Source organism: Lottia gigantea, assembly GCF_000327385.1.
Source record: "Lottia gigantea unplaced genomic scaffold LOTGIsca_4, whole genome shotgun sequence".
In the NCBI taxonomy this organism is placed as follows: domain Eukaryota; kingdom Metazoa; phylum Mollusca; class Gastropoda; family Lottiidae; genus Lottia; species Lottia gigantea.
Window position 1 is genome coordinate 4501428 of NW_008709379.1, and position 25311 is coordinate 4526738.

Below are 25311 nucleotides of genomic sequence, written 5' to 3' on the forward strand. Positions count from 1 at the left end.
ATCACAAGGATACTGACTGTAATCCCTCATAAATACCTAATATTGTGCAAGTAGGAAGTCTTCCCTCATCCCATTCAAATGTTTGACATTGAATAAGATTAAGGATATAGCGGGTCTATAACGATTGCTAATGTCATATGAATGTACGAAACAATTGCTGGGTTTAATATTTCCCCAGCTTTGGCGAGAGAAATATTTAATCTGGCAAACAGTTGATATTGGTGATATCTGCTTACGAGTATTTTTTGTATCAGCCGTTTTAAAAGAATTTTTAAGATCGTAATATAATCGTCTATTGTATCCATTGGTAGTATCTAATAGGCGTGTATATATCAACAGGTTTATTCTGCCACCCTTACAATGTTTTGTGGTTAAAATGTCTACATTACACGTTACATACCAATTAATACTAAAAATCCAAATATTGTAAACGCAATTATATGTTGAGAAAAGGACTGGCTTCGCTCTCTTTTGCATTCAAGTCAACATATTATGATTGTACTTGTCGTAAGAAGGGCTTTTCAAGGAAGTTACAATATCTGTGAAGGGAAATTACTCTTTTTTTAATAATAATGGAATTCTATTTTCTCGTTTTAATAATGGTTTCAGTCGTTATCGTATTTTGATTTTGTAGTGATTGTAAATGAAAATATCAACATTAACAAACAATTATGAATAATAATCCATTCATTTATTTTGTTAACACAATTAAAACAACATGAGCTTGAGAAAATATAAATCTTTGAGAGCAATGTTCACTAATCATGGATTTCTGTCTATAACAATGATTTTGTACGGATGAGACGCGTATTCCATTGGGCCTTCCTTTGCCTCAAAGTTGACAGGGCGTCCTGGTTCCGCTCTGATTTCTAGTCTTTGAACTAAGGAAGCTATAATTAAATGTAATTCAGGCATTGCCAATGTTTTGCCTATACAGAGTCTTCTACCTGTACTAAAAGGTAACCAGTTTTCGGGTTTTGGTGCCATATTACCAGTATGATCTAAAAATCTTTCAGGTTTAAAAGTTTCAACATCCTCCCATTGGTCTGGATCGTGATGAAGCCCCCAATGATTGATGAATACTGTCGTGTTTTTAGGAACGTCATATTCTCCTGAAAAAGATAGAACAGAATAAAGGTTGCGTTTGTTTACATGCACTCAGCTGAGATTGGGGTTATTAACAATATCGTCTTTGTGGTTTGTACTGAAGATTGATTACGAAATGAAACTTACCTATCTTTGTATCAACTGCAGTCAAATGTGGAACTCCAACAGTAATAGCTGTTCCAAGTCTCATGACTTCATGTAGAAAGGCATATGTATAAGGAAGCTTTTCTCTATCAGTAATCTTTGGCATTCTAGTCTTATCTACAGACAGAAATTTCCAATTACTGACATCTTGTATATACATTGGTGAATAACATTTTAGGCTACTTATTATTTAATTTGAATTAGGTAATCAAAAAAAAATAGACTATGCGATTAACTTTAAAAATGATTTTGCTTCGTCTAGTTTGTGAAAAATTAAACGAAGTTTTATTAAACATTCAGTATACAATGCTATGACTTCTGTGATCAGTTATCTCCCTTGAACTGATAAAATTACATTGAAATATTTCTATCAGCTACCTTGAACTACCTTACGAATTGTGGTGGTCTTTGTGTATCTTGAGCAGCAATGGCCGTCGTGGCGCCAGACAGGTATGCTTACTCTTCTACGGATGCTTTGCCAATGTGCTGTTTGGATGTTGCGGTTCGAATCGTTAGTAGCCTACTTGGGTTTATTTATGAATATATTACCTACGACTCGCCGGACTTCTTGATATATTTTATTCTGAATATCCGGATAAGCAGCCAGATAAAATATAGCCCAATAAAGCGTCTGTCGTGAAGTATCATTACCAGCTGCAAGGAAAAGGTTACATATTAAGTCAAAGGAACCGAAATAGGCTAGGCTAATTATTTCGCACACGAGAAGTCACGTGACTTCGTGAAATAATATTTTACTATCCAAAACAAATTAGGATACAATGACGTCAGAAAGAGTAAAATACTTTTCGTCTTTTGATTGACAAAACCAAAAACATTTGCTATACACGTACCTAAAACGAGGTCTATCAGACTTGATCGTATCTGTTCTTCATTCAAAACAACTGTACCTTCACGAGAGTCTTCCTCTGCCTTTAACAAACCATATGTGAGGTCAGTTATCCTATCTGGTAGAAGAAAAAAAAACAACCAAATAACCAAAACCCTTAAATCAAATATAGTTCAGATATACTTTATCACATAACTAGTGAAATAAGACAATGGAATGGATCAAAGTTGCGGCATATTAATTTTCCAAAATACCATTGAAAAATAAGGAATGCTTTGTTTTTGGCGATGTCTATCTTGTTTTACACCAACAAAAAATTGTCCCAATAATGTTATTTCCGTAAATGTAGATTATAAGTATAATGAATTTCTTTATTAGGTCCAAGAAGATTTATATGATAACCGTTATGATCTTCTTTGACTTAGTTCATTGCATATTAGCATCACAATTATTGTAAACATAACTTTAACCCTGTGCCAGTGCCTTATATTGAATAGTAACTTGTTACTGTTCAATCACCCTAATCACCAACAATTACAAATCCAACGTTTTCATGTTAAATTGCTCAACCCGTCATAAATAATACAAATGGATATTTTTTAATCCATTGATTTAAGCGTGAGATTTGAAAAGAACATAGTGCTATAACCCAAAATAATTGGAACAAATTGAATTTCAATAAGAACGCATACCTTTATTGTACAGACACCGGTGTTCTTGTATATTTCTAGTAACATAATCCAATGCTCTTCTGCTTATATCCTGTAATTTGTGGAATCGTTTGCTAGGATATAATCTCAAAGGTGAAATAAAATCTTCTAGACAAATTCCTTCACCAAGAACTTCACCCAAATCCTCCATGATTTTCAACAGTAGCTTATAGTTATCGTCATTGTAATCATACCTGATATAATAAGATAATATATATAACATAATAAGATTCTAATTTTTATGATGGAATGGAGAATACAATTAAAATGTTCATCAGCAGATGCTGGATAGTAACTATAATTCTTAATTGACCGTTCTCTGCTGAACCCAATATTATAACAAAATATAAGGATTCAACATACGACTTGGAGATCAGATTTATTTCAACATTATAAGTACATAGGACAGTTGGGTAGATATGGTCTGTTTTCAAGGGTAGATGTGGATCTGGACCAATTTCCTGTTATTTTAAGAAAAATATACGGTTGTGTATCATTGTCCATAATGAAGCCGTTGTCGTAAAATGTTGCACATTATCCAAGAATCGTGTAAAAATTAATAGCGACAACACATAGTTTGTTTCTTACCTTGTTCCAAAACACATCGAAGCTAAAACATTTATTGTTATAAAGAGGATAAAAGGGTCCGGATCAAATGGTTTGGTTTGTTGTAACATAACCTGTATTGCTTCAGTAACTGCTTCTCCTATGTGTGTTTCAAAATTACTACTTCCAATGTAATTTCTAAGGAGAAAAATAAAACTTCGGGATACAAGCTTAAAAGATGATGTTGCATTTATTGCAATATGATAAAATCAGTAAAACATAGTATTCTGTCCAGGAAACTAAAATTAACTTATGTCAAATTGATCAAATTGAAAACTAAAATGATCAAAGCTACCTATTCCCCTTGATAAACATTTTATAAAAGTACATGACGAAAACATCAATTAATAAGACATTTGTATGCACACAAGCTCTTTCTCTAAAGGGATAAAGTATTAGCTGAAAATATTCATCAAGATACATGTAGTGCGTTTGAAGATGGGGACAGCTTGTGAGGCTCTTTAAGATTTTTCATGATTATGGAAATATCATATTCTAACCTTAAAGCTTTTGCAGTTGTCTTCTTTCTTGCTTTCCATTCTTCATCAGGATTTGAGAATACTAAGCCTTTTCCATTGGAGTTTATTAACTTGACTAAAAAATTAAAACACTTAGGGCCGTATGCTGCGGTCGAACTTCAGTGGTACTTTACTCAAAGCCAAGCTTAAGTCAGACTTTAGGTATGCTGCGCTCGATCTTTGATGTAAGTCATGCTTTACTCGAGGGTGGTAGCAGACTTTAGCCGTACTTTATATACGTTTGCGATTTAAATTGTGACAATGGAAGATTATTTCAATCAATTACACCATATTATAGATATTTACCATGCGGAGAGGAGATTGACAGACCGCTCAAATCCAATGGAAGATCTAGACGACAGTGAATTTACGAAACGCTTCAGATTTCCAAAGGATGGCGTTCTGCATATTTTTTAAATGATTTCAATCATCGATGTGACCAAACTGTACATATCCCACCATTACTACAGTTATTGGTATGTCTTCGTTGGTATGCTAGTGGCTTTTTACAAATAAACGTGGGGGACATAATGGGCGTTCATCAATGCAGTGTCTCCCGAATAGTGAAATTGGTATCAAGGGCTATAGATATTCATAGGCCTGAGGTAATTACGTTTCCACATGAAAATGAAATAAAAACAACACAACGAGGTTTTTACGACATTACGCAGTTTTCGGGGATAATTGGAACAATTGGCTGTACACATGGAATCCGTGATGATTTCTGTATTCTGGATTTGTATCTGGACACAATGTTCCACTGGTAACAGTAGCTGATGCTGATGTGGATCGCGTAAATACGGGAGAACCTGTGTTGAATATAGAAATGAAAATTAAATTAGCTACGTAAAATATAATCATATATTTATGAAAAATTCAGTACCAATGCAAAAGGAGTTGTTTAAAGTAAGGTGCTACGTAACAGTTCGAATCATTCATATGCAACTTATTTCGAAACGTGGAATCAGTCTCGTAATTTATCTTCTTTCGAAATTTCCTTGTCAAAATCGAAGTGACATATTAATATCTACTTTTTTATTGAAATTGGATTTGCGGATTTGAGAAGTTCAAATTATGTATAATCAGAGGATTGTATCCCTTTAACTAACCTGACGTCGGTTGAGCTATCTTGATGGAAATCCATATCGTTATCAAAGTCATTCTGCAGAGGGTGCATTTGTGCCGGTATCATAGCACACGTCTTCTGATTTGAGTTACTAGAATCCATTGTCTCCACTATACCACCACCAGTTTTCTTTCTCTCTTTTTTTCTATCGCTTCAGATTTTTTTGCCTTCATTTTTAAATTATTCCAGCATTTCTTTAACTGCTTGTGATCTCGTTTAAAGCAAGTGGTCATGGAACAAAAATTCGACTCTATTTCTCTCCACGCCTTTCCTTCCTTTGTATGGACCGAATATCATTTTGTTTCGACTCCAATACACCCTTAAACTCATCCACTATATCGATAAGGAATTTCTGTTCAATTACAGTAAGTTGGGATGTCTTCTTCTTGGTATTCTGAGGCGATGACATATTATCTGACATATTGAATAATCAATCAAATTATGATTTGTAATGACCCTGATGCGTATTTATAGTAAAGACCCCATGGAAAAGCACATGAGAAACATGCCAAATTCTTGCTGTCCGTAAGTGTCCGATCAAAATTTTAGTTATGTATCAATCACTTTTATATATTAGAAATTAAATTATAATTCTTTGAGTTATCGTTGGTTTTATGTACATACACAGAGGTAGTTAAACTTAGCAAAGATAAGTTTAAGTTGAAGCCATGCATACCAAAATGAATAAGTTACAAAGTCGAGCTATGGCGAAACTTTACAAAGTCTGACTTTACCCGAGCGCAGCATACGGCCCTTAATGATGAACAATTAAAGACAGAGCCCGAATTCAGGAAACAGTATTCCCAATTTCATTTATATACAAGCCAAGTTTCTAGACTGGAAATGAAATTGTGATACAAACTATCTCCCATAGCATGACTACCAAATAAAATCGTCAATGCGTTGTTTAGGGTAACTGATTTGAAAAAAGAAGAAAATCACACATTAACATAATACGCCGCACCAATAAAGTATATCATTTGTTATTTTGCGAATCAAAACATATACTTACAAGAATGTCTTATCCATCTATTTGAATAATCAGTAGATCGTTGTATTAGAGCTTCATTGATCGATTTAATATCATTTAATACTATCACAGGAAATGGCCCTGAAATATTGGAACGAAATATAGTGTCCAACTAGCTGGCAGATTGAAGTGTAAGAATCTGACAGCGATTTTATGTTTGTTGAATAAAATATCATAAAAATTTTCAAATTATGTCTTTTATATTTGTAACAATGTTTCACATAATGACGTCCACCTAAAATCTAAAATTGTGTAAGATATACCGGACGGAAACGTAAAATGCTGAATTATTGCAACACAAATTGAATGAACATCGTTCTCTGGCTTCTTAACTTCACTTTGAACGAAAACAGCTAAGTCCCAATATTCTAACATGGATTTTAATTGTATTTACCGTGTTCTTGTGTACAAATCAACATTTTGTTATAGCTGGTTGTATCAATAATGAAATATGACCTAAGTTATCGTGAAAATTAAAGTAATAGTATACCTTGATAAATTGTGAAGACTGGGCCATACTTCTTGGATAATCTGAGAAAAGACTTTGCCCAACCTTCCTTTTGTGAAAATATGACTGAAAAGTGCAAGGTGGAGTTTTAAAATCTCAAAAATTCAAACGACCACAAACAAGTAATAATTCATTTTTTTATGTAAAGGTCCCTTTTTCTAAAGAATAAAGTTCCACATTCTGTGATTACCGATAGTTGTCAATAAACAACTGGTAGATGGGTAAATTACTGTAAGTTTTTGCTGAATTCTCGTGTTTTCTATATGTAAAGATTCTTAAATTGTAACTTACATAGAAGGTTCCCTACAATAGGTAAAGCCAACGGTCCCGGCGGTAATCTGTGCCGTTTCTTTAAAATAGAATATGCTATTGCTCCTGCTGTGGTACCAATTAATATTGTTTTAGTGAAAGTCGACTGTTTACTCAACTGTACCGACAGTAATTCTGATATCTGGTCATAGATCGACTGCAGGTACTCTTTCATATGATCCATTTCAAATGGTCCATTCAATTACCTAACGAAAAGTAAATTAAAGTAATTTTGAGGTCAACTATTATATAAAATAATTTTACATTACATCCGAATGTCTAAAGCGCACAAATACCGAGGTTCCTAATGCACTGCCAAAGTTTTCAGAAGTATCTTTTTCCATAATAATCATAAAACAATAAGTTTTAAGATTTTTCTTCAAGAACTCCGCAGTTTTGGATAGTTTAATTGGCAGTCAGTTCCACAGGTAAGGTAATGCACGTGTTGACTATTTTAAGGAATAATCTGGAACACTGAGGAGGTTTTGAGAAGATGATCTGAGATAGCGAGATAGTGTAAAAATGTCTGTTGGAGCTGCACCATTCAAGGTTTTATATGTTTGTAAGAGGATTTTATAAATGATGCGGTGTTTAATAGGCAGCCAGTGCAAACTAGAGTTATATTTTCATGCTTCCTGGTTCCAGTTAAAAGTCTGGCAGCGGTATATTAGGCACGTTGCAATAATTAGGTCATACAGAATTCCATTAAGGTTATCAAGTTTTAATGATACTATATGGGCCTGTTATAGAAGTTTGAGGTTATCAGTTGAATAATATCTAATTTTTCCAAGTTTGTGAATTTGGTGGAAGGATAAAGATGGAACTGCTGAAAAGTAATCAAAGACTTCTCCAATGATCTTTGCCTTCTGTGGTATTGCAATTATTTCTAAGCTACGTGTATACGTTGTGTTCTAGACCCTTTTAACTGCTGTTTGGTACAGATGAACAGAACTTCAGTTTTTCAGGATTGAGTTACAAAAAATGAAAAATCAACCATGTGTGTATTTCCTGAAGATGTGCTTCAACATTACCGACTACAGCATTTTTAGACTTGTCTTATTTATATGTCTTCAGTAATGAGCAGAAATTGGTTCTGCAGAACAATCATCTAATAACGTGACGGCGGACGAATAAACTGTTACGTTAAAGGTTAATAAAATCAAAGGATCAACAATTTCTTTTTTTCTTCGATTAAAGATATATCGATAATTGGAGTTATCGATTAAAGCTTAATCGATTGGTAATTCATTTCAGTCTAATAAATGCTTAATTCTTTGATGCTTATTATTTTAATGTTTTCTTCGAAGTAATTCAATCGATAGCAACTTTATTGGGGCTGTATCAATAAATAATCTATTGCAATTTGATAAATTTACTGCTGTTCAACTATCCAATCCAGGGTTGTTATAATGCAATTTATTTTGGTTACTTGTCCTTAACCCGTTGCGTCGATTTTTTTTATCACAATAGATAACTAACTTTTACTTACCGCGTCAATTGATAGTTACTTCACTGCCATTCTATCGAAAGCTACTTTAACTTACCCATTCAGTAGATAGTTACGTCACTGACATTCTACCGATAGCTACTCTAACCTATCCATTCAGTTGATAGTTACTCAACTGTCATTCTATCGATAGTTACTTTAACTTACCCATTAAGTTGATAGTCTACTGAATGGGTAGAGTACAAGTAGCTATCGATAGAACGCCAGTGAAGAAACTATCGAATGGCCAGGTAAGTAACTTCACTGCCATTCTATTGATGGTTACTTTACCCGGTCATTATAAAGTAACTCATTGCACCCTGCATGGCGTTGCCCCTTTTCATTAGCCCACATGGTGCAGAAAAGTGGAACGTAAAACTCCATTCATTTCATTTGAAAGTAGTTTATAGCCGGTTAACATACTAAACCACACATGACGTCATTGTCATCTATCGACTGTTACATAATCACAAATCTAGACATCATATCCATCATCACAGAAAAACGTAAGTCTAACTTAAAAATAGAAATAGTGAAACAGAACCTGAAACATGTTGTTACTCAAGAGTTCTGTTGTAATATTTCTATGTAGCTCTACGTACTAAGCACTCTTTTATAGTGACAATAATTGTTCTTGTGTTAAATCTGTGACTTACTTTTTGGACTTTACCCATACACAGTATTAATGTGTTTGCCTATGTCAAATGGACCACCTGCAGGCCCAATGGAGTTCCTTTTTCAACAATAAAAAAGTACACAGTTACCAGTTTTATCCAAACCACGACATTTTCCAACAATACGCGTTTCATAAAAATACCAAGTATTCGCGTTAGGCCTACCTATTTAACGATATAATATATTTGTGTGACCTAATACTACTGAAGTACATTAGTCATACTTCTTATCAAGAAGAAATTAATGTGACCTATATAAGAATATAATATGTGTGTAGAGCACAGTGTGGATTTGCACGAATATATAATACACAATTGTTAATAATACTTGCCAATATACGACCACTGTACGGTAATATTTCCCCGTAATTCGAAACAGGTTTTTTACACCTTAAAGTGAATCATTTGTTGAATTCAACTTAAATCCAGGTCGCATTGAAAACAATAATTGACCTAGCCTGTTTGTATTATATATAGACGATATTCGAAGTCTTAATAACCTACCACATCCCTTGCGACTATTGTCGCGACCTTGTCCCTATTAAAACAAAATGCTATCTAAAAAGGCAAAATACTCGATATTCTTAACATTAGTTCGATAGATTTTAAATCATGCACATCCAACAACAAGCCAAAAACGGTCTATTCTTCATGGTTTGGTTTTATGTATTTCGATCCTGAATTTGTATTTTAAAAAAATGCAATTTCTGTGATCATCAATTGACAATAGGGTAATTCTGGTTGTTTGATGTTGTAACTGAAGAATGGGGATACAAACAATCATATGTAAACAAGCATACTTAACATCAAAGTGGCAATTAAGTATACACATTGTGATATTCAACTTGTGTTAATAGTTCTCAAGGAACACTATAATCCTTTTGTAAAACAGAGTCTAGTAATATACATTGTTGTAATTCAAATGTTAATGAAAGTTCAATCTCTAAAGCAATTTATTGATAAAAGTTAGTCTCCACTTTTCTATGCCTAAAAATGCATTGGTTTGGGACATGTTGTGCTTTAATGATATATTACTTCTTAAAAGGTATGTTAAAACACTAAAATGATCTGACGTACTAAATTTGGTTTTAATACCAATTTTCTTATTCCCGTTGAACTTAATTTCCGTAAAGGAGGACTCATATCAACAAACTATCCACAGCATCTCAAGACAGCTCAGGTAGACCACCAAAAGTAGATTACGAGCAGCTGATAGTAGGAAGTGCGAGTCGACTTCATCCACCAGATTTTACCAGTTGCCTATAATAATGTCAGACTAGACCTTATACCTGTTTTCAAGGCCCCTTTATTAAATTCTATTGCAGGACTTAAATGTGAAAATATTTATATTTTCCAATGTATGAATTCTTATAATAACATTCAACTTCAAATATCATCTACATCTTCGGCGACCATCATCAAGACGTCAAGAAGGGTAAACCAGAACTGGTCAGAATCAACCATGGTAAGTAAGGATCACAGGATGGCAAGACCATTCTATTGATCACTTATGTTCTGTTGGTATTGAACCACTGCACATTTCATATGCACTTTGCTTTGAAGGTTTGCGTTTCAAATAAAAAGCCTAGTGATTTCCAATCAATACCCAACATTTTCCTTGTTCTTACGTAAAGCTTCATGTCTAAGATAGCATCAGCCTACTATATCTAAAATTGTACAATATTATGCATCTGAATTACTTGTTAAGACTATTTTCGAAATGATATAAACATATCTTAAAAAAGATAACATATTAATTTTAGAATAGTCTTGGTATTCTAAGTTCATTAACATTAACCATCCCAGCTGTAACTTGCTCTAATGTATCATCACCAGTCGATAGAAACGTCATTATGGTAAATACCACTGCCCCAGTATCCATAGTAGCTATTGTGGAACAAGGGACACACATACAGACTATGAAGCTCCTTCGACTTGATGGATTAGGTAAATACTACTATGTGGCGTCCTGGAAACCGAAACATGGATACTCATATGTAGGTATGTCTATTAATGAAAAAAAATATTATTGATCTATTGACTCTCCGAATGGGAGTATTCATGCTAAAAATCTAGTTTTAGCATTCAATGGTTATGATCAATTTAACTTCAGTCTGAGAAGTCTTGAGTTGTAGGTCTCACCAAGTGCTATCTCGGGGAGTCAGAAATATATAAAAAAAATAAGGAACCAGGGAAGAAAAACGCCAAACAGTGTATTGGATAATCAATACCGCTGTGAAAATTCGAAGGACGTATGAATGAATATGTTACTTTTTTACATTATAGGGATAACACCGCTTAAAGATGACACAACTGTAATATTCAGCCTACCAAATAATACGTCTGCAACAGTGGACAATCAGACCTACAATGACGATCAGTTCATATATTATCGTTCACTTATGAGCTACAAATCCCTAAATATTTACAGCCGCGACGATCTTACAGGTGGATATATAGTAACTTCTCAAAAAGTAGCTGTGATATCTGGCACCACCATAAACCCTCCACATTCGTCCGCTGATTCCCATAATAACTCTGTCACAGAAGGAACGCTGGAATACCCAGTAATGCAAATGATCACGCCAATGGGAAGTTGGGGCAAAACATACATATGCTTCCCTTTCCAATCCAAGAAAACAGCTATAAAAATCATAGGTATGATATATATAACATTTTGTACATAAGTGTAATAAAAATTCGTGCAAGCAAGACAATTTCGTCAATCAAAAATCTCGTTCAAAGAATGACAAAATCGGGAGAATAGTAGTGGACTCCTCCAAAGAAAAGTACCATCATGTGTTTTGAAAATAGTAACCATGGCCAGCTTCACGCTCGACATCCGCCACTATTACAATGGGATAAACGATGTGCTTTGTCGTATGGTAATGGGTAAGCAATGGGTAAATATAAACTAACCCATTACATGTCCCCTCACTAACTCATGATGCAGTTAAGGGTCAAAACCGTCAATGAAAACAAATAGAATTCACAATCGGATCTGCATCACCTTGCACACTGAAGGGTGGTTTACTGTTATTCAATATTCTCTGAAGGATCGTTATATTTACAGCTGGTTATGCAGACACTACAGTTACAATTGAGAGCATTTCAACAGGGAACAACACCAACGTTACATTAAGAAATGGCCAGTTCATCACAAGAGCGGTAAAGGCTTTGACCCTTGTTACATCTTCCTTTCCAGTGATGGTTGTAGCTTATTTACTTCCAGGTAAATCTCCATTTCTTTTAAAAACGGATCAGGGAGAATCAGGCAGTGATAAAGTAGATCTTTTTGAAAACTGATTATATCTTTAAGTGTTAATACACGTCGAAATCCATTCTATATTCGCTATATCTTTTATCTCTTACAGGTGCTCGCTTTGATAATACCATTCCATCTTCAGTGGTTACCTTAACACCAGTAGAACAATGGATGCGGTTTCAGTCATTTAGTATCCCAAAACAAAATCTTTATTCTCACTACATCAATATTATGTGCAAGACGGAAGCTATTGAATCTTTCATTCTGGATTTTGAACCTCTCAGCGGGATATGGATTTCAGGAAACAATTACTCGGCCACATCAATCCGTTTGTCGGAGGGTTTTCACCACATTTATAATACAATTACGTCTTCAACATTTTCACTGTTTGTTTACGGACACTCTGAAATAGAATCATCTTATGGGTATACAGTACAAATGCACCTGGCTCGACTATATGATTACTGTGAAAACAGTACTAGCGAGGCTGACGATGGTCATGATAATGATTGTGACGGAGCTGTGGATGAAGAGTTTATCAATGGGTTGGATGATGATGAAGATGGATTGGTTGATGAAGACTGTTTTGAGTCCTTTATTCCTAAAGCCCTTACTGCCCAAACAGTCCAACCTAACACGGTAGCTTCTCATTCGGCTATTGATTACAAGAGGGAATTGTCGGTGGTACTAGTGAGCATGTTTATGGCACCGATTATTTGTGGTTTGCTTGGGGCTCTGCTGATGGTGGTATTAAACAAAATGCACTCAGGTGCCAAGGTAGCAAGTAACCAGGAAGATGACGAGTCCTGCAATCAATCAACACGTCATCCTGGGAGAAGCACTGTAAGGAAACACAAATCAAATCGAGTAGAGGTTGTAGATTTACAAGATGTTTAACTAACTGACATAACTTGCCTCTTTCTAAACTGTGCTATAGATAGATACCTGATATATTCGGCTGGCAAAATTAATCCTGGTATCACATCGCCTAGGATTTCGTCGCCCATACTCTTGACAGCTGCTTTTCAATTAAATATTCAGTGAACTTGTTTCAAATTTCTTCCCTTTATTGTCCTAGTTGCTCACAGATAGTCAACTATCCGTAGTAAACGAATTCGAGAAATAACTCCTTCACTTCGATTTAAACAGTATTAGTGGTTTGTTTGCCGAATTGTGAAGTTCCATTGTGAACGTGAAAATGGGCAGTGAAAGTAGGTTTAACGACAATCTGAAACTATACAGTAGTAAAATATCGTTTAAAATAAAAAGTTATTTTATCTGTTATAGCATAATATACGTAACGTACTGTTATCGTTGTAGCCCTAAACGTATCATTTTGTATCGCAAAACTTAGCGTATCGCAGACCTTGTATCGCGATAGGTATCGTATTGTAGCCCTTGTAACCCAAAACGTATCATTTTGTAGCGCCCTTTGTATCGCGATACGTATCGTATCGTAACCCTTGTAACCCAAAACGTATCATTCGGTAGCCCTTTGCAGGCCCGTAGCCTGACCAGTACTCCTGGGGCAAACGTGCAATCGAGGGGGGCAATTTAGCAAAGCACCTTGACAGACGATTAAACGTCGGGAAACGGACTTTCATGGAGTATTTTAGATTCTAGATTATTTTTGTTAAAACACACAAATGATAATACGTTACATTTTTATTGCCGTTTTAGTTTAAACGTAGTCAAATGGCAAAACGTTGAACAAATACGTACAATTTTCTGGGTACGCTTCCTGTTGAAGGCAAGAAGAACAAGATTGCGCTGGCGAAGCTGAGTCATAGATCGTCGTTGTGGTGAGTCAACGCGAGTAAGAGTTGAAAAGCTGCTTCCACACACAGCGGTACTAGAACCGAATGTGACAACGCTTGCAGCCAGTGCATATAATTTAAGGAAAGCCAATTTCTGCTCGTATAGTTTTTGAAGAACAAGATTGGAGTCCTGCTTTTCTGTATCACCTACAGCATGCTTCCAATCTGTGTAGCCTTCAGTGATGAATTTTTATGCACCCGCAGATGTATTGTGAAACACTCGACATGGAAATCAAAAAGGGGCGTCCCTTGACACTGAATACTTCAGTCATGGAAATCGATCATACCAGCTGTTACTAAAATGGCCTCCAGATTTCGCTGGAAATTTTATTCTCGGTTGCTTTGGAACGTCTTCTTTTCCAATGTCACCTGGTACTCCTGTCTTTTCAGAGCATCTTGGTGCTGCATCCGTTGTGTTGCCCGCTGTGGTTTTGATACCAGTGTCAGTCGTAGTAGTGTCGGAACCATCAAGCAATTTGTCTTTTTTGATCAAATATTTATCCATTTTTCCTACGTTTGGTTGTTTGATTCATATGAATACAATTTAGGATAATATATGTCTATTAGTTAGTATTTATAATCAACCAATCAAATCTTTTGAATTTTTAGACGGGACAGATTACAATCCATTATCAGACGAATAATTTTGTTACCAATGACGCTTTACTGCAGACTTTTTATGATTTTCAACGAACTCAATTGTATCAAATTATCTATTCTAATGTAATTAAATTTAAAAAGCTATGATGTCTGATTTCATCCTCAGCTAAGTATAAACAGAAAGATATTTGGTTTACTTTTATTCAATATTCTCTGAAGGATCGTTATATTTACAGCTGGTTATGCAGACATATCGCGATACATATCGTTTCATAGCCCTTGCATGGTGGTAAGTATCGTATTGTACCCCTTGTATCGCTATACATATCGTATCGTAGCCCGTGTGTCACATACGTATCGTATCTTGACATGGTACCCGAAATTTCGGCCATAACACCGACCGACAATTATTGGATTTAATTTTATAGAAAGTATACAATAGCTATTTTAATTGAAACAAAAACCCTCTTTGGTATTTGCATAAATTTTTATAATTTTATTTTCAACTGGAATTTATTCATTAATATCACAATAGACCTAGAACTGAAGTCACGTGTATCAACAGCTGTCGTCACTGTGTTATTGTAAACTTTGAATGTGGCAGATTCATACACACTTTTCCTGTTAAAGGTGACGTAAAATCTTTTGTGCATGCTTATAGTAGAAATAGTACCTGTACATTGCCTGTAGGACATTAAATGCTTTAATGGACTTTGTAAACACTGCCATTTGAGGACGCATAAATGTCACTCACCGGCTGGTATTAGTTGTAAGTTATAGACATAACTATATTTAGTAACAATAATTGATGCTTCGATATTCACTAGTATTTGTAACTTATGGTGAATGTGTCTATAGGAATCATTATTCTGAGTGCTGTTATTAACATTAACTCCATAATCACTATCTAGCTATAGAACCAGCTCCAGGCGTATGCTGTCCAAAGCGTCCAAACAACTACCTAGTTTGCGATATCAGCATCCGCTAGAAGCGAACGTTAACTTGTCATTTACCAACCTATGCTGTGTGGATAACGAGAAAGTGCTTAGGACTGAAAATAAAATTTCCTATTTTGATAAATTAATCTGGGTAAGAAATCATTCTCGATAGATTATTCAAAATTAAACAGAGCCCTTAGAACAAAATTGAGGCGTGACTATTTCACAAGAGTCGAAACACGCTTGTTGATGAAATTGATCATTTTTAGAAAAACTCGAGGACATTCACTGAGACACATGTCGGAAAAGTAAGCTTCCTCTTAGTCAATATTTCCCTCGGATTGGAACATTGAATTCTTGTTTGAAACGCTGTCGATTAAGATTTATTGCGAAAAAAGCAAAATCAAAAAGAATATTTAAGATTGTGATCTGGTAGTTTTTAGGAATAAGACAAAATTGACGTCAGGAAATTTGAATTGTGTAAATAGAAATTGAAGTTGTACAGGAGATACACACAGAGACCAGTGAACAAGTTTCAGTAGAAGCCATTTGATTCTGCACATGTATATCAAATATACCCTAAAAGTTGGACTTTTTCATAATATGATTCCCATCCATCGTCATTAGTGAATTGTGTAGCTTATGTCTGACGAAACATTCAAATGCATTCAGCATAAAATGTTGATTCAAATGAACAACATCAGTAAGAATTCAATAACATTTACGATAAATAGCTAGATAAATAGCTAGAATATTATAATATATTCATATAGATAGTGTTGTAAATGCCATATTTGATTACCATGATAATGTTCTATATCCATACTTACCGGGTTAATATGATGTTGACAGCTGTATAGGCTACCATGCTGTTTAACTTAATACATGTACACGTTTTTTGCTTTAGAATGTGGCATGTAATCATTTTAAGGTTTTGAGGATTTTTTGTTGACTCTTAATAGTGCGCATAATTTCAATGAATTGTCAGTACTGATTTTTTTTTAGATACAAACACCTATTAGACATTCATATGAAATTAAAAGTGTGACTTGTTTGTATCAGCAGTGAAACACTGGCTGATTGATCTATGAGGCAAGAATTTGGGTTGAACACCTTCATTTTGGCTCAAAATATCCAATTTAACTTTTGCATTTCAGATTAACACACTAACCAATAAAACTGGGATATGAAAGAGATTGTGTAGAGTTTAAATGAACCATTCAGCAGCCAAATCAAAAGTATTCCACTATAAATAAAGAACAAATACAATACAATGGATCAAAATGTGCTTTTGAAGGATAAAAAAGATGAAGACAGTTCCAAACTTTATCTTTTACCAAAAAAGGAATCAGAGTCGATGTATGTGTATCTTCTTACTTTTTTCGCAGTATTGGGAGGATTTCTCTTAGGATATGATACGGGTATAGTCTCAGGATCTATGCTTCTTATCATCCCGAACTTCCATCTTAGTACTATGTGGACAGAAGCCGTCGTGAGTGGTACTGTCGGGTCGGCAGCAGTCTCGGCATTACTTGGTGGGTTTTTATCGGATTGTTTAGGACGAAAGATTGTTATTATAATTAGTAGTTTGTTATATGCTCTTGGTGCTGTGATAATGGGAGTAGCTGGTACACAGTCAGTCTTATTACTGGGACGTATCGTAGTTGGTATTGGCATAGGTAAGTTCAAGTATTTAACACTGAATCGCCTCAACAATATTCTGCTCTCCAATCCGATTCATAGTCTTTATATAAATTAAATATTGTTAATAAAGTATTGCTAAATAGAATATATTGATATGAGTAAAATACTTGATTAAATTACAGCTCTAGACATTTCTTCTTGTCTTTTACACTGCGATCCGAAAACAGATCTTATCAGAAAAATCTATCCCTTTTTCCTGGCGCCACATAACACCTACTGAGGACTACTGTGGGTTTTTTTATTATGGCTGCTTAAAATATTTCAATCAGAAGGCAAATGTTATGCTGAAGCGTATAAAAGGGAGATAATTAAAGATCTCAGAATGAGTGGAGTAAACCATAAAGTAAAAACAACAAAATATCTAGAACTGTATTTTTGTATAGGAATTCCAATTTCAACAAAAACAGACAATTCGTGCAGTTAAATATGGTCAAGAATGTCTTTAGCTTTCTTAAGTTCTGCCCTTTTTAGGTTTTGGCTCTACGACGATACCTGTATATATAGCAGAGTCGGCACCATCTGACATCAGAGGACAATTAGTCACATTAAACCAACTGTTTATAACTATAGGAATATTGGTCTCTAGTTTAGTTGTTGGTGGGTTCAGTTCAATGAAAACCAATGGATGGAGGTATGTAGAATACCAGTCATTATCAGCCTGTGTACTGAAGGGATGCTGAGTTGGCAAAAAATTCATATCGATATTGAGAGCTATTGCCTTGCACGACTCGAAAACTGCAATATGATCGACTATTGATGTAACAATCAAATCCTATTTAAATATTAATAATAAGTGTCCCGAAGTAAAACACACTCATTCTCAGATGATTTGGTATTGTATTGATCTGTATTATTTCAAGTTATTCAAATAGATCCATCGGCGCGAAGTAAACTCAGTCCATAGTATTCTGGGTGCTATCACCATAGATTTGTTCAGAATAACACAAATAGTGTTAAAATCTTACTTTTAGACCAGGAGCTAGGTAAAGTTTAATCATAAAGGTTTTGATACCCCCAGTGTAAAGACATTCTTATATAACTTTTAAATCCAACTTTCCTACACATAGCCCTTCACTATGGAGGCATCGAACCTTTTGAACTCCACTTAGCCCCCGCACTGTTTGTTTTCTTGACAATATGAATTAAATCTACTAGTGCATTTTGAAAAAAAAATCATTTCATAATACAGTAGAAAATAGTGTCTCATACTTTAAATTAATGAAGTTACATCTTTGATAACAGGTATATGTTAGGATTGGGAAGTGTACCAGCTGTATTTCAGTTTCTTGGTATGTTATATCTTCCCGAGAGTCCAAGGTGGTTACTGGACCATGAGCTACAAGCCACGGCCAGATATTGTTTAATGAAAATAAGAGGTACTGATGAGATCGACAACGAAATTAACAACATTAAAGCATCGATTGAAGCAGAAAAGAAAATTTCTAAAGAAGGTAAAGATTTTCCTGAGAGAATATTAACTCTTTTATCGGTTTTAATATTTGAAAAGAAGGAAAGACATGTCAATCCTTGTAAAGCTGTTGATACTGACACATGGAATTATTCTAAACAGTCACCTAATATTCCGCCCTTCGAATAAACTTTCATACTTTAGTCAATATTTAAGTCTTTGTAATGAATATGTATCATCTTCTCTTGAATTGATTCAATGAACATGGTTTTCAGAAGGTGAAGTTTTTATTTGTGTTTTCGCTTTTTTCACAATGGTAGCCTCCCCTTCATGATTAATTTCATGATAATTTCTTATTTTCACATCGATTCTATCCAATTTCGCCCACATTTAATAGCTAAGATATGAAAAATTTTTTGAAGATGATCTTTCAACATTGGTAAGAATATGGAAGACACCTCATGTCCGTAAAGCTGTGTTTGTTGGTTGTACTCTTCAGATATTTCAACAAGTATGTGGAATAAACACTATCATGTAAGTTCAACATTACTCACGTTAGTTTTTTGGAATAACCCCTATTCTGAAAGTTTGTGCTAATTAGAACTATCCTGAAAGTTTTTAGAAAAAACATAAAAGTTAAACACAATAAAGTAAGTTTTTATCGAATTATCATTACTATATTGTAAGTTTCAATACATCTTAATAGAATTTATTTTGAACTATAACCCAGCAAAATCTTTCTGCCCATCAGTGTGAGATTCGGTACATATAAAAGGCTGTATTTTCGGGACAATGTTAATGAAAACATACAAGCCAAAATATTTGAATATCTATTCACAAATTAGAATGTATAAATTATTTGTTATAATTTTGAGACAAATCAGATGCCATGGAAAAAACGGATTTGTGGAATGTATGAAATTAGTTAATCGACTTAATGTTAACAAATCTAAAAGAAAATGCGCCACCTACAGTTATGAAAATGTTGTATTTCAGTTATTACAGTGCATCTATATTAAAGATGGGTGGTGTTCCGGTCAAAGCTGCTATTTGGTTAGTAGCCGCTCCCAATGGCGTCAACTTCCTAGCCACCTTCATAGGCATTGTTTTGGTAGACAAAGCTGGGCGAAAAATTCTTCTATTATTAAGTTTTATTGGTAAGAAAATTAGTTATGTTTCTTTATAACTTTACTTACAGACCCTTGCAAATAACGATTAGTATTTAAAACGTTTTATGTATAGTGTATTATGTGGTCATAATGTAATGCATATAGTGGAAATAAATAAAAAAAAACCAACAAATTCATGGTCTAAAATGGGAACCAAATTAATAAGTACTGTTGCAGATAAACACTACAGATCTCCCTGTAACTCTGAAGGGTAAGCCAATGGGTTGAAAGTAACCCCAGACATAGGCATTATTGTGTTACCATCAAATATATTATAGAATACTATAATGTATCCATTTTCATATTGTAAAACCTCTAACATTTTCGTCGTTTTAGGGATTTTCGTATCGTTAATTTTTATGGCTACTGGTTTTCAATTGGCTTCTATTTACTCCCCACCCTTAGCGATTTATGAGAATATATCAAGTAGCTGTAATACAAATGAATATCAGTAAGTAATAATGGTCCAATAGATCTATAATATTGCATATTTGTGTATTCTCCAAAAATATTTATGAGCTGACAGCCACCAAGACCCCTGCCCTTATTCCCAAAATTGATTACAATTAGGTATCTCTTGTGATACTGTAACGTATTTCTTATAGTGTGTCTTACATGTCTACGAATATACATAATGAGATCCCCATCCACTCGGTTCTGTGGAACCATAGTAATCAATGTATACTGTATTTCAGTTCATGTAATGATTGTACAAGGAATCTCGACTGTGGATATTGTTATTCGTCAGATTTAGATGGATCTTGTTTACCAGTTGATCCAGAGAAAGAAACCCAATCTAGTATGGGAAGGTGTAACAGTTCTGAATCAGTATATGCTGTATATACCTTTGCACATGACTACTGTCCTAATGATTATGCCTGGATGTTAATATTTGGCATGTGTTTATTTGTCTTTTCTTTTGCGCCAGGTGAGTAGTTTTAAATAGTGATAATGGGTTAAATGTTTCAGATTCGTCCTACATCTGACGGACAACTATAACACAATGAGGAATATTTGATCTAATACAGAACATATTGGAAATATTAGTGCATGTCAAGTAAAGTATTAACCCTTTGATAATAGATATTTAAAGACACAACACAGACACAGTAAGTGATCTGGTTGTTTGGTTGGTAGATATCGCAAACATGGTAATCGTAGTATTTGGTAATTGGATTGGTATAATTGGATGATTCTGTGCTCTGGGTTTGGTAGTTGATAATTCGTTAGATCTTGTCGGGTCGAATGACATGGCGGTGAAACTCGCCTTGGATGATATGGCATGAGTTACTCTGTCATCTTCGTTATTGCCTTTTTCACACGAGATCTCTATTTTGCTTAATTCTGAATGATTTCGTTTCAGGACTTGGTCCTATGCCATGGACAATAAATTCAGAAATATATCCACTATGGGCGAGAAGTACAGCGATGTCTATATCAACAGCTACAAATTGGATCTTTAATCTTCTAATAGCATTTACATTTTTATCACTAACACAGGCTATCACTAAATACGGTAAGCTGGTTTAATATAAATATCATTTAATTCCATGCTCTATGTTCATATATATAATAATGTTGTGATATAAGTTTCGTTTGGCTCGGTTAGATGGAAGGTTTTATTTATTTATGGTCCCATGATACCTTGTAATATCTTCTTTTATATGACACTGTATCTGGTTCAACATAGGATCCAAATCAGATTGTATAAATTCTTAAGATCACGTGGTCATTTCTTAGATAGAAATGATTAATCTTAATCAAATCAAAGTAATATTACGTATAATATCTCCTATCTTATTTACTTTTTTCAATGTTAGTCTTTCTAGAACATAGTTTAGACCATAGACTTTATAGAACGCAGAACTCGGATTGTAATCTTTGGAACTTCACCACTAGATCGTGTTAGCTGGATCGTTATCTTCGGATCGTCTTTTCGTACCTGGAATATTACGGAAATCACGTGACATGTTTTGCATATCATTATCATTCATGTTTCTAATGAAAAAAAAACCTACCTCAAAGAAATATAACTTTTTATAAGATTAGTCATTTTATTTTTTTACCTAAGAAATGACCATGTGATTTTAAGAATTTATACAGTCTGATTTGGATCCTATACAGCGGCATACATTTAAACTATATTTCATTTCAGGCGTGTTTTGGTTATTTGGTGCTATGTCTATCCTTGGTTTCATATTTACATTATTGTTTGTACCGGAAACTAAAAATAGGACGTTAGAAGAATTAGATACTTTATTCATTAACAAAAAAAACAATGGATCTAATGGTTCTAAAAGTGATAGTGATAATGATGGTGGTAAGAAAAGTGATTACACCGACTTAGATGATAAAACAAAAAAGGATACAGGACATTGATGGAAGCTATAAGTCTCAATATATAAAAGTCTCCACGTCTTTCAAACAATACAATATCGAAAATACAATACATTTGGGTATTTGAAGATTTCGGGAAATTAATTCTTGCTTCTTTGGGATATGGTCGTGTCGTTTATAGGATATGAAGACGCCATTAAAAGCTAAGTATCTGAGAGTTAAAAAGCAATAGATGTATTATTGTAATAACGTTGCCAACAAAAAGCTATGATCTACAAAAACCACTTCTCACTGTTCTCAGAAAGATACACTGGCTTGCACTTCGTCTACAATGAAGTCAACACTTACTGGTAAAAGCAAAGTAAAAAATGATGGCCAACGCTTATTGAAAATTTTATTTAAATAAAAATATTATTTGCACTAATTAATCTAGAGTTAAATTCTCATCTATTTTAACATCAAGTTTAAACTAAAGCCACTTTAGGCTTTAATTAATGAAAATAATCAATGTTACCATTGTCTGTCTTTAGCTGTTTGAGATACTCTAGATATGTTTTATCCGCTAATCAGATATATTTGAATATCACTATGTGACTAAAGGATAAAACAAACCTTGAATACCAGTCCGAATCAATTTATTCCATTATTTTTCGGGGTTGGGCTCCATATTTAATTCAATTAATAAACCCTTAATTAAAACAAACAACTTCTTATACGTTTTCCATAAAAGGAATATTGATATACAAATGAGTAATAGTTGATCAAAGCAAAATTGAACGATTTACATAAATTTATCTTTGTGTCTTTTTACATATGCTTCAAAATAGCTTCATAGAAAAATGACGAAATATCACACGATTGTTCCAAATTCTCAGAGAAGAAAGCCAAATTGATTCATCAGAAAAAAAACAATCTTTGATGAAAATCTCCTGATCTCCTTTTAAAAGTGGTCATACAGAAAGTGGAGTAAGCTCCCTTTACTCGATAAGACTTGTAAAATTTAACTGGAGTTTATGGGAGTATGTTTTTGCAATAAGTCTGAATGATTGGAATACCATCGGTAAATCGGAATGATATGCAGACTGATCCGATTTGGGTGAACTGAAACATATATCAGCTTTTATCAACAACGACAAAGTAGGCCTACATAATGTTAATATATCATTTACAAATTTCATCTTGTTCCATGCCAACGGCAACTGACAAATTACCAAAAACACACTGCTCAAACAGAAGTTTTCTGCAAGCATAATTAGTTTCACCATGTAACCCTTTCAAATATAAGTCAATGAATCCATCAACAAACCCATCGGAAGCACATTTGACTTTTTTGTGACCATTATTGTTAGAAATACGCATTTCCAATACGCACATGAACAAATTAAAATGTTTCTTTAGTGAAATAAAAATCAAATTTTACTTTGATATCATTAATATATTAAACTATATATTATCGTCCTTTCAGAACACAGATCTGACGATTCCTAATACATTCGTCTACATTGCCATTATAATCTAATCACTATAACATTATTTAATGTTTACTTACCTTATACATTGTAATTCTATAGCAATGTAAACTGCTAGCTGCCTTCAAGACCACATCATACTTCCTAAAAAATTCAAATCTAGCACATACCCTTACTTATGCTATGGACAGTGGCTACGTCAGATAGTAACCCCAATAGAGACGACATAAATAGAGATGAATAAATGTCTTGTAGTGTTTGTAAGCAACAGAATGATTGCGTAATGGATATTTGCTTTTCCGGGTTATATTTTTTCCAAGAGTTCAATTTTGGGTATGTAATGGATAATTGGCTATTGAATAAAGGGATTAATTCATCTGGTATGCTATAGAGAAGTTTGAATTAGGATAAGATTTGACATAAATATTCTGTATTAAACGCCTGATAAGACAAAGCACATTCGATATGATGTGGTGATTTTAAGTGATTTTTATTCTGATCAAAGATTTAGTGGAGTGACTAATTTTCAATCCAGTTGACCCAACCACACATCAAGATTGTTTGTTTGATCATTTCCTGTTTGTAATTTTTTCAGCATTCGTTAGAAATGGTTAGTTTTTCATATTTTCCAGTCCGACGAAAACACAGATTCAGATGTTTAGTGTTATTTACAGCAACGTCTCTTCAGACACGACAGACGATAATTAAATATATGTGGAATTCTGAGCTGGAACATTGACTTATAGTGTCAACCCATGTTTCAAAGTTTTTAACTGGTTTGGCATAAATTATGACTGTAGTTCTAAATTTTGACGAAAAACAGTTTTAAGACGATTTTCAAATCCTGTTGTGAATTATTTACATATCGAGAGATTTTTTGCCAATCAGTATAATTAAAATGCAAATTCGGACGTTCCTTGTTTTTTCTGTCTGTTAATCTACTTGTCAATCTAGATCTGAATAAATCCATCCTAGACTTACATTTCGCATTAATAAATAAAATTATTCCTTTTGTATATACTTTCTGTCCACTTTAAAAATTCTGATTTGATAGCCATTGGTCAAAATTTGACTTTTTCACTGGCTTCTTGAATTTCGTCAGATGACAAGTAAAGTATCTTGCAGAAAAAGGCAGGAAACTAAAGAGCTGGTGAGATAATTGGTTTGGTGGCATATTAAACAGATTAGTGTATTCAATTTAACGGAATAATTCCCGAATTCAGTCGCTAGAACACGTGGGATTTCTATTAATTTTCCAGATCGGTAATATCTAACGTTTCAATATTTTTGGAATATAAAATCGATTTGATCTTCGGATTTTTATTCTGAAATTGAACCGAAATGACAGAATCCATTCAAAGAGAGATTTCATGTATTCGCTTTCAATATTTTCTAATAACAAATGAAGCAAGATCATTTGAAGCCAACAATAGAGAATATGACCCTATAGAATTGATGACCATAACTGACTGCATAATGAAATAAATGTACATTAGTGGACATGACATTGGTATGCTTCAAATACATTATTTTCTTTTC

At 34.0% G+C, this 25311-nt stretch overlaps 3 protein-coding genes across 3 annotated transcripts; 2 read left to right on the plus strand and 1 right to left on the minus strand.

Annotated features, from left to right (window-relative positions):
• Nucleotides 1-660: 660 nt before the first annotated feature.
• Nucleotides 661-9260, minus strand: LOTGIDRAFT_182666 (hypothetical protein). Its single transcript, XM_009059829.1, has 11 exons — nt 9048-9260; nt 6888-7111; nt 6579-6662; nt 6071-6169; nt 3915-4008; nt 3397-3570; nt 2791-3002; nt 2103-2216; nt 1801-1905; nt 1234-1368; nt 661-1112 (listed from the first exon to the last, which is right to left on the minus strand). The coding sequence occupies exons 2-11, from the start codon at nt 7087-7089 to the stop codon at nt 763-765; spliced, it is 1569 nt and encodes a 522-aa protein (XP_009058077.1). The 5' UTR covers nt 7090-7111; nt 9048-9260; the 3' UTR covers nt 661-762.
• A 798-nt stretch (nt 9261-10058) lies between these two features.
• LOTGIDRAFT_153825 (hypothetical protein) lies at nt 10059-13227 on the plus strand (the record flags this gene model as incomplete). Its single annotated transcript, XM_009059830.1, has 6 exons — nt 10059-10110; nt 10391-10530; nt 10829-11066; nt 11352-11723; nt 12139-12297; nt 12440-13227. The coding sequence occupies 6 exons, from the start codon at nt 10059-10061 to the stop codon at nt 13225-13227; spliced, it is 1749 nt and encodes a 582-aa protein (XP_009058078.1).
• Nucleotides 13228-17042: 3815 nt separating this feature from the next.
• On the plus strand, nt 17043-23273 carry LOTGIDRAFT_153826 (hypothetical protein; the record flags this gene model as incomplete). The annotated part of the gene is made up of 10 exons (XM_009059831.1): nt 17043-17364; nt 17861-18020; nt 18632-18840; nt 19220-19331; nt 19794-19954; nt 20303-20417; nt 20662-20894; nt 21330-21482; nt 22122-22286; nt 23251-23273. 10 exons carry the CDS (start codon nt 17043-17045, stop codon nt 23271-23273), a joined length of 1653 nt encoding a protein of 550 aa, XP_009058079.1.
• Between the last annotated feature and the right edge of the window lie 2038 nt (nt 23274-25311).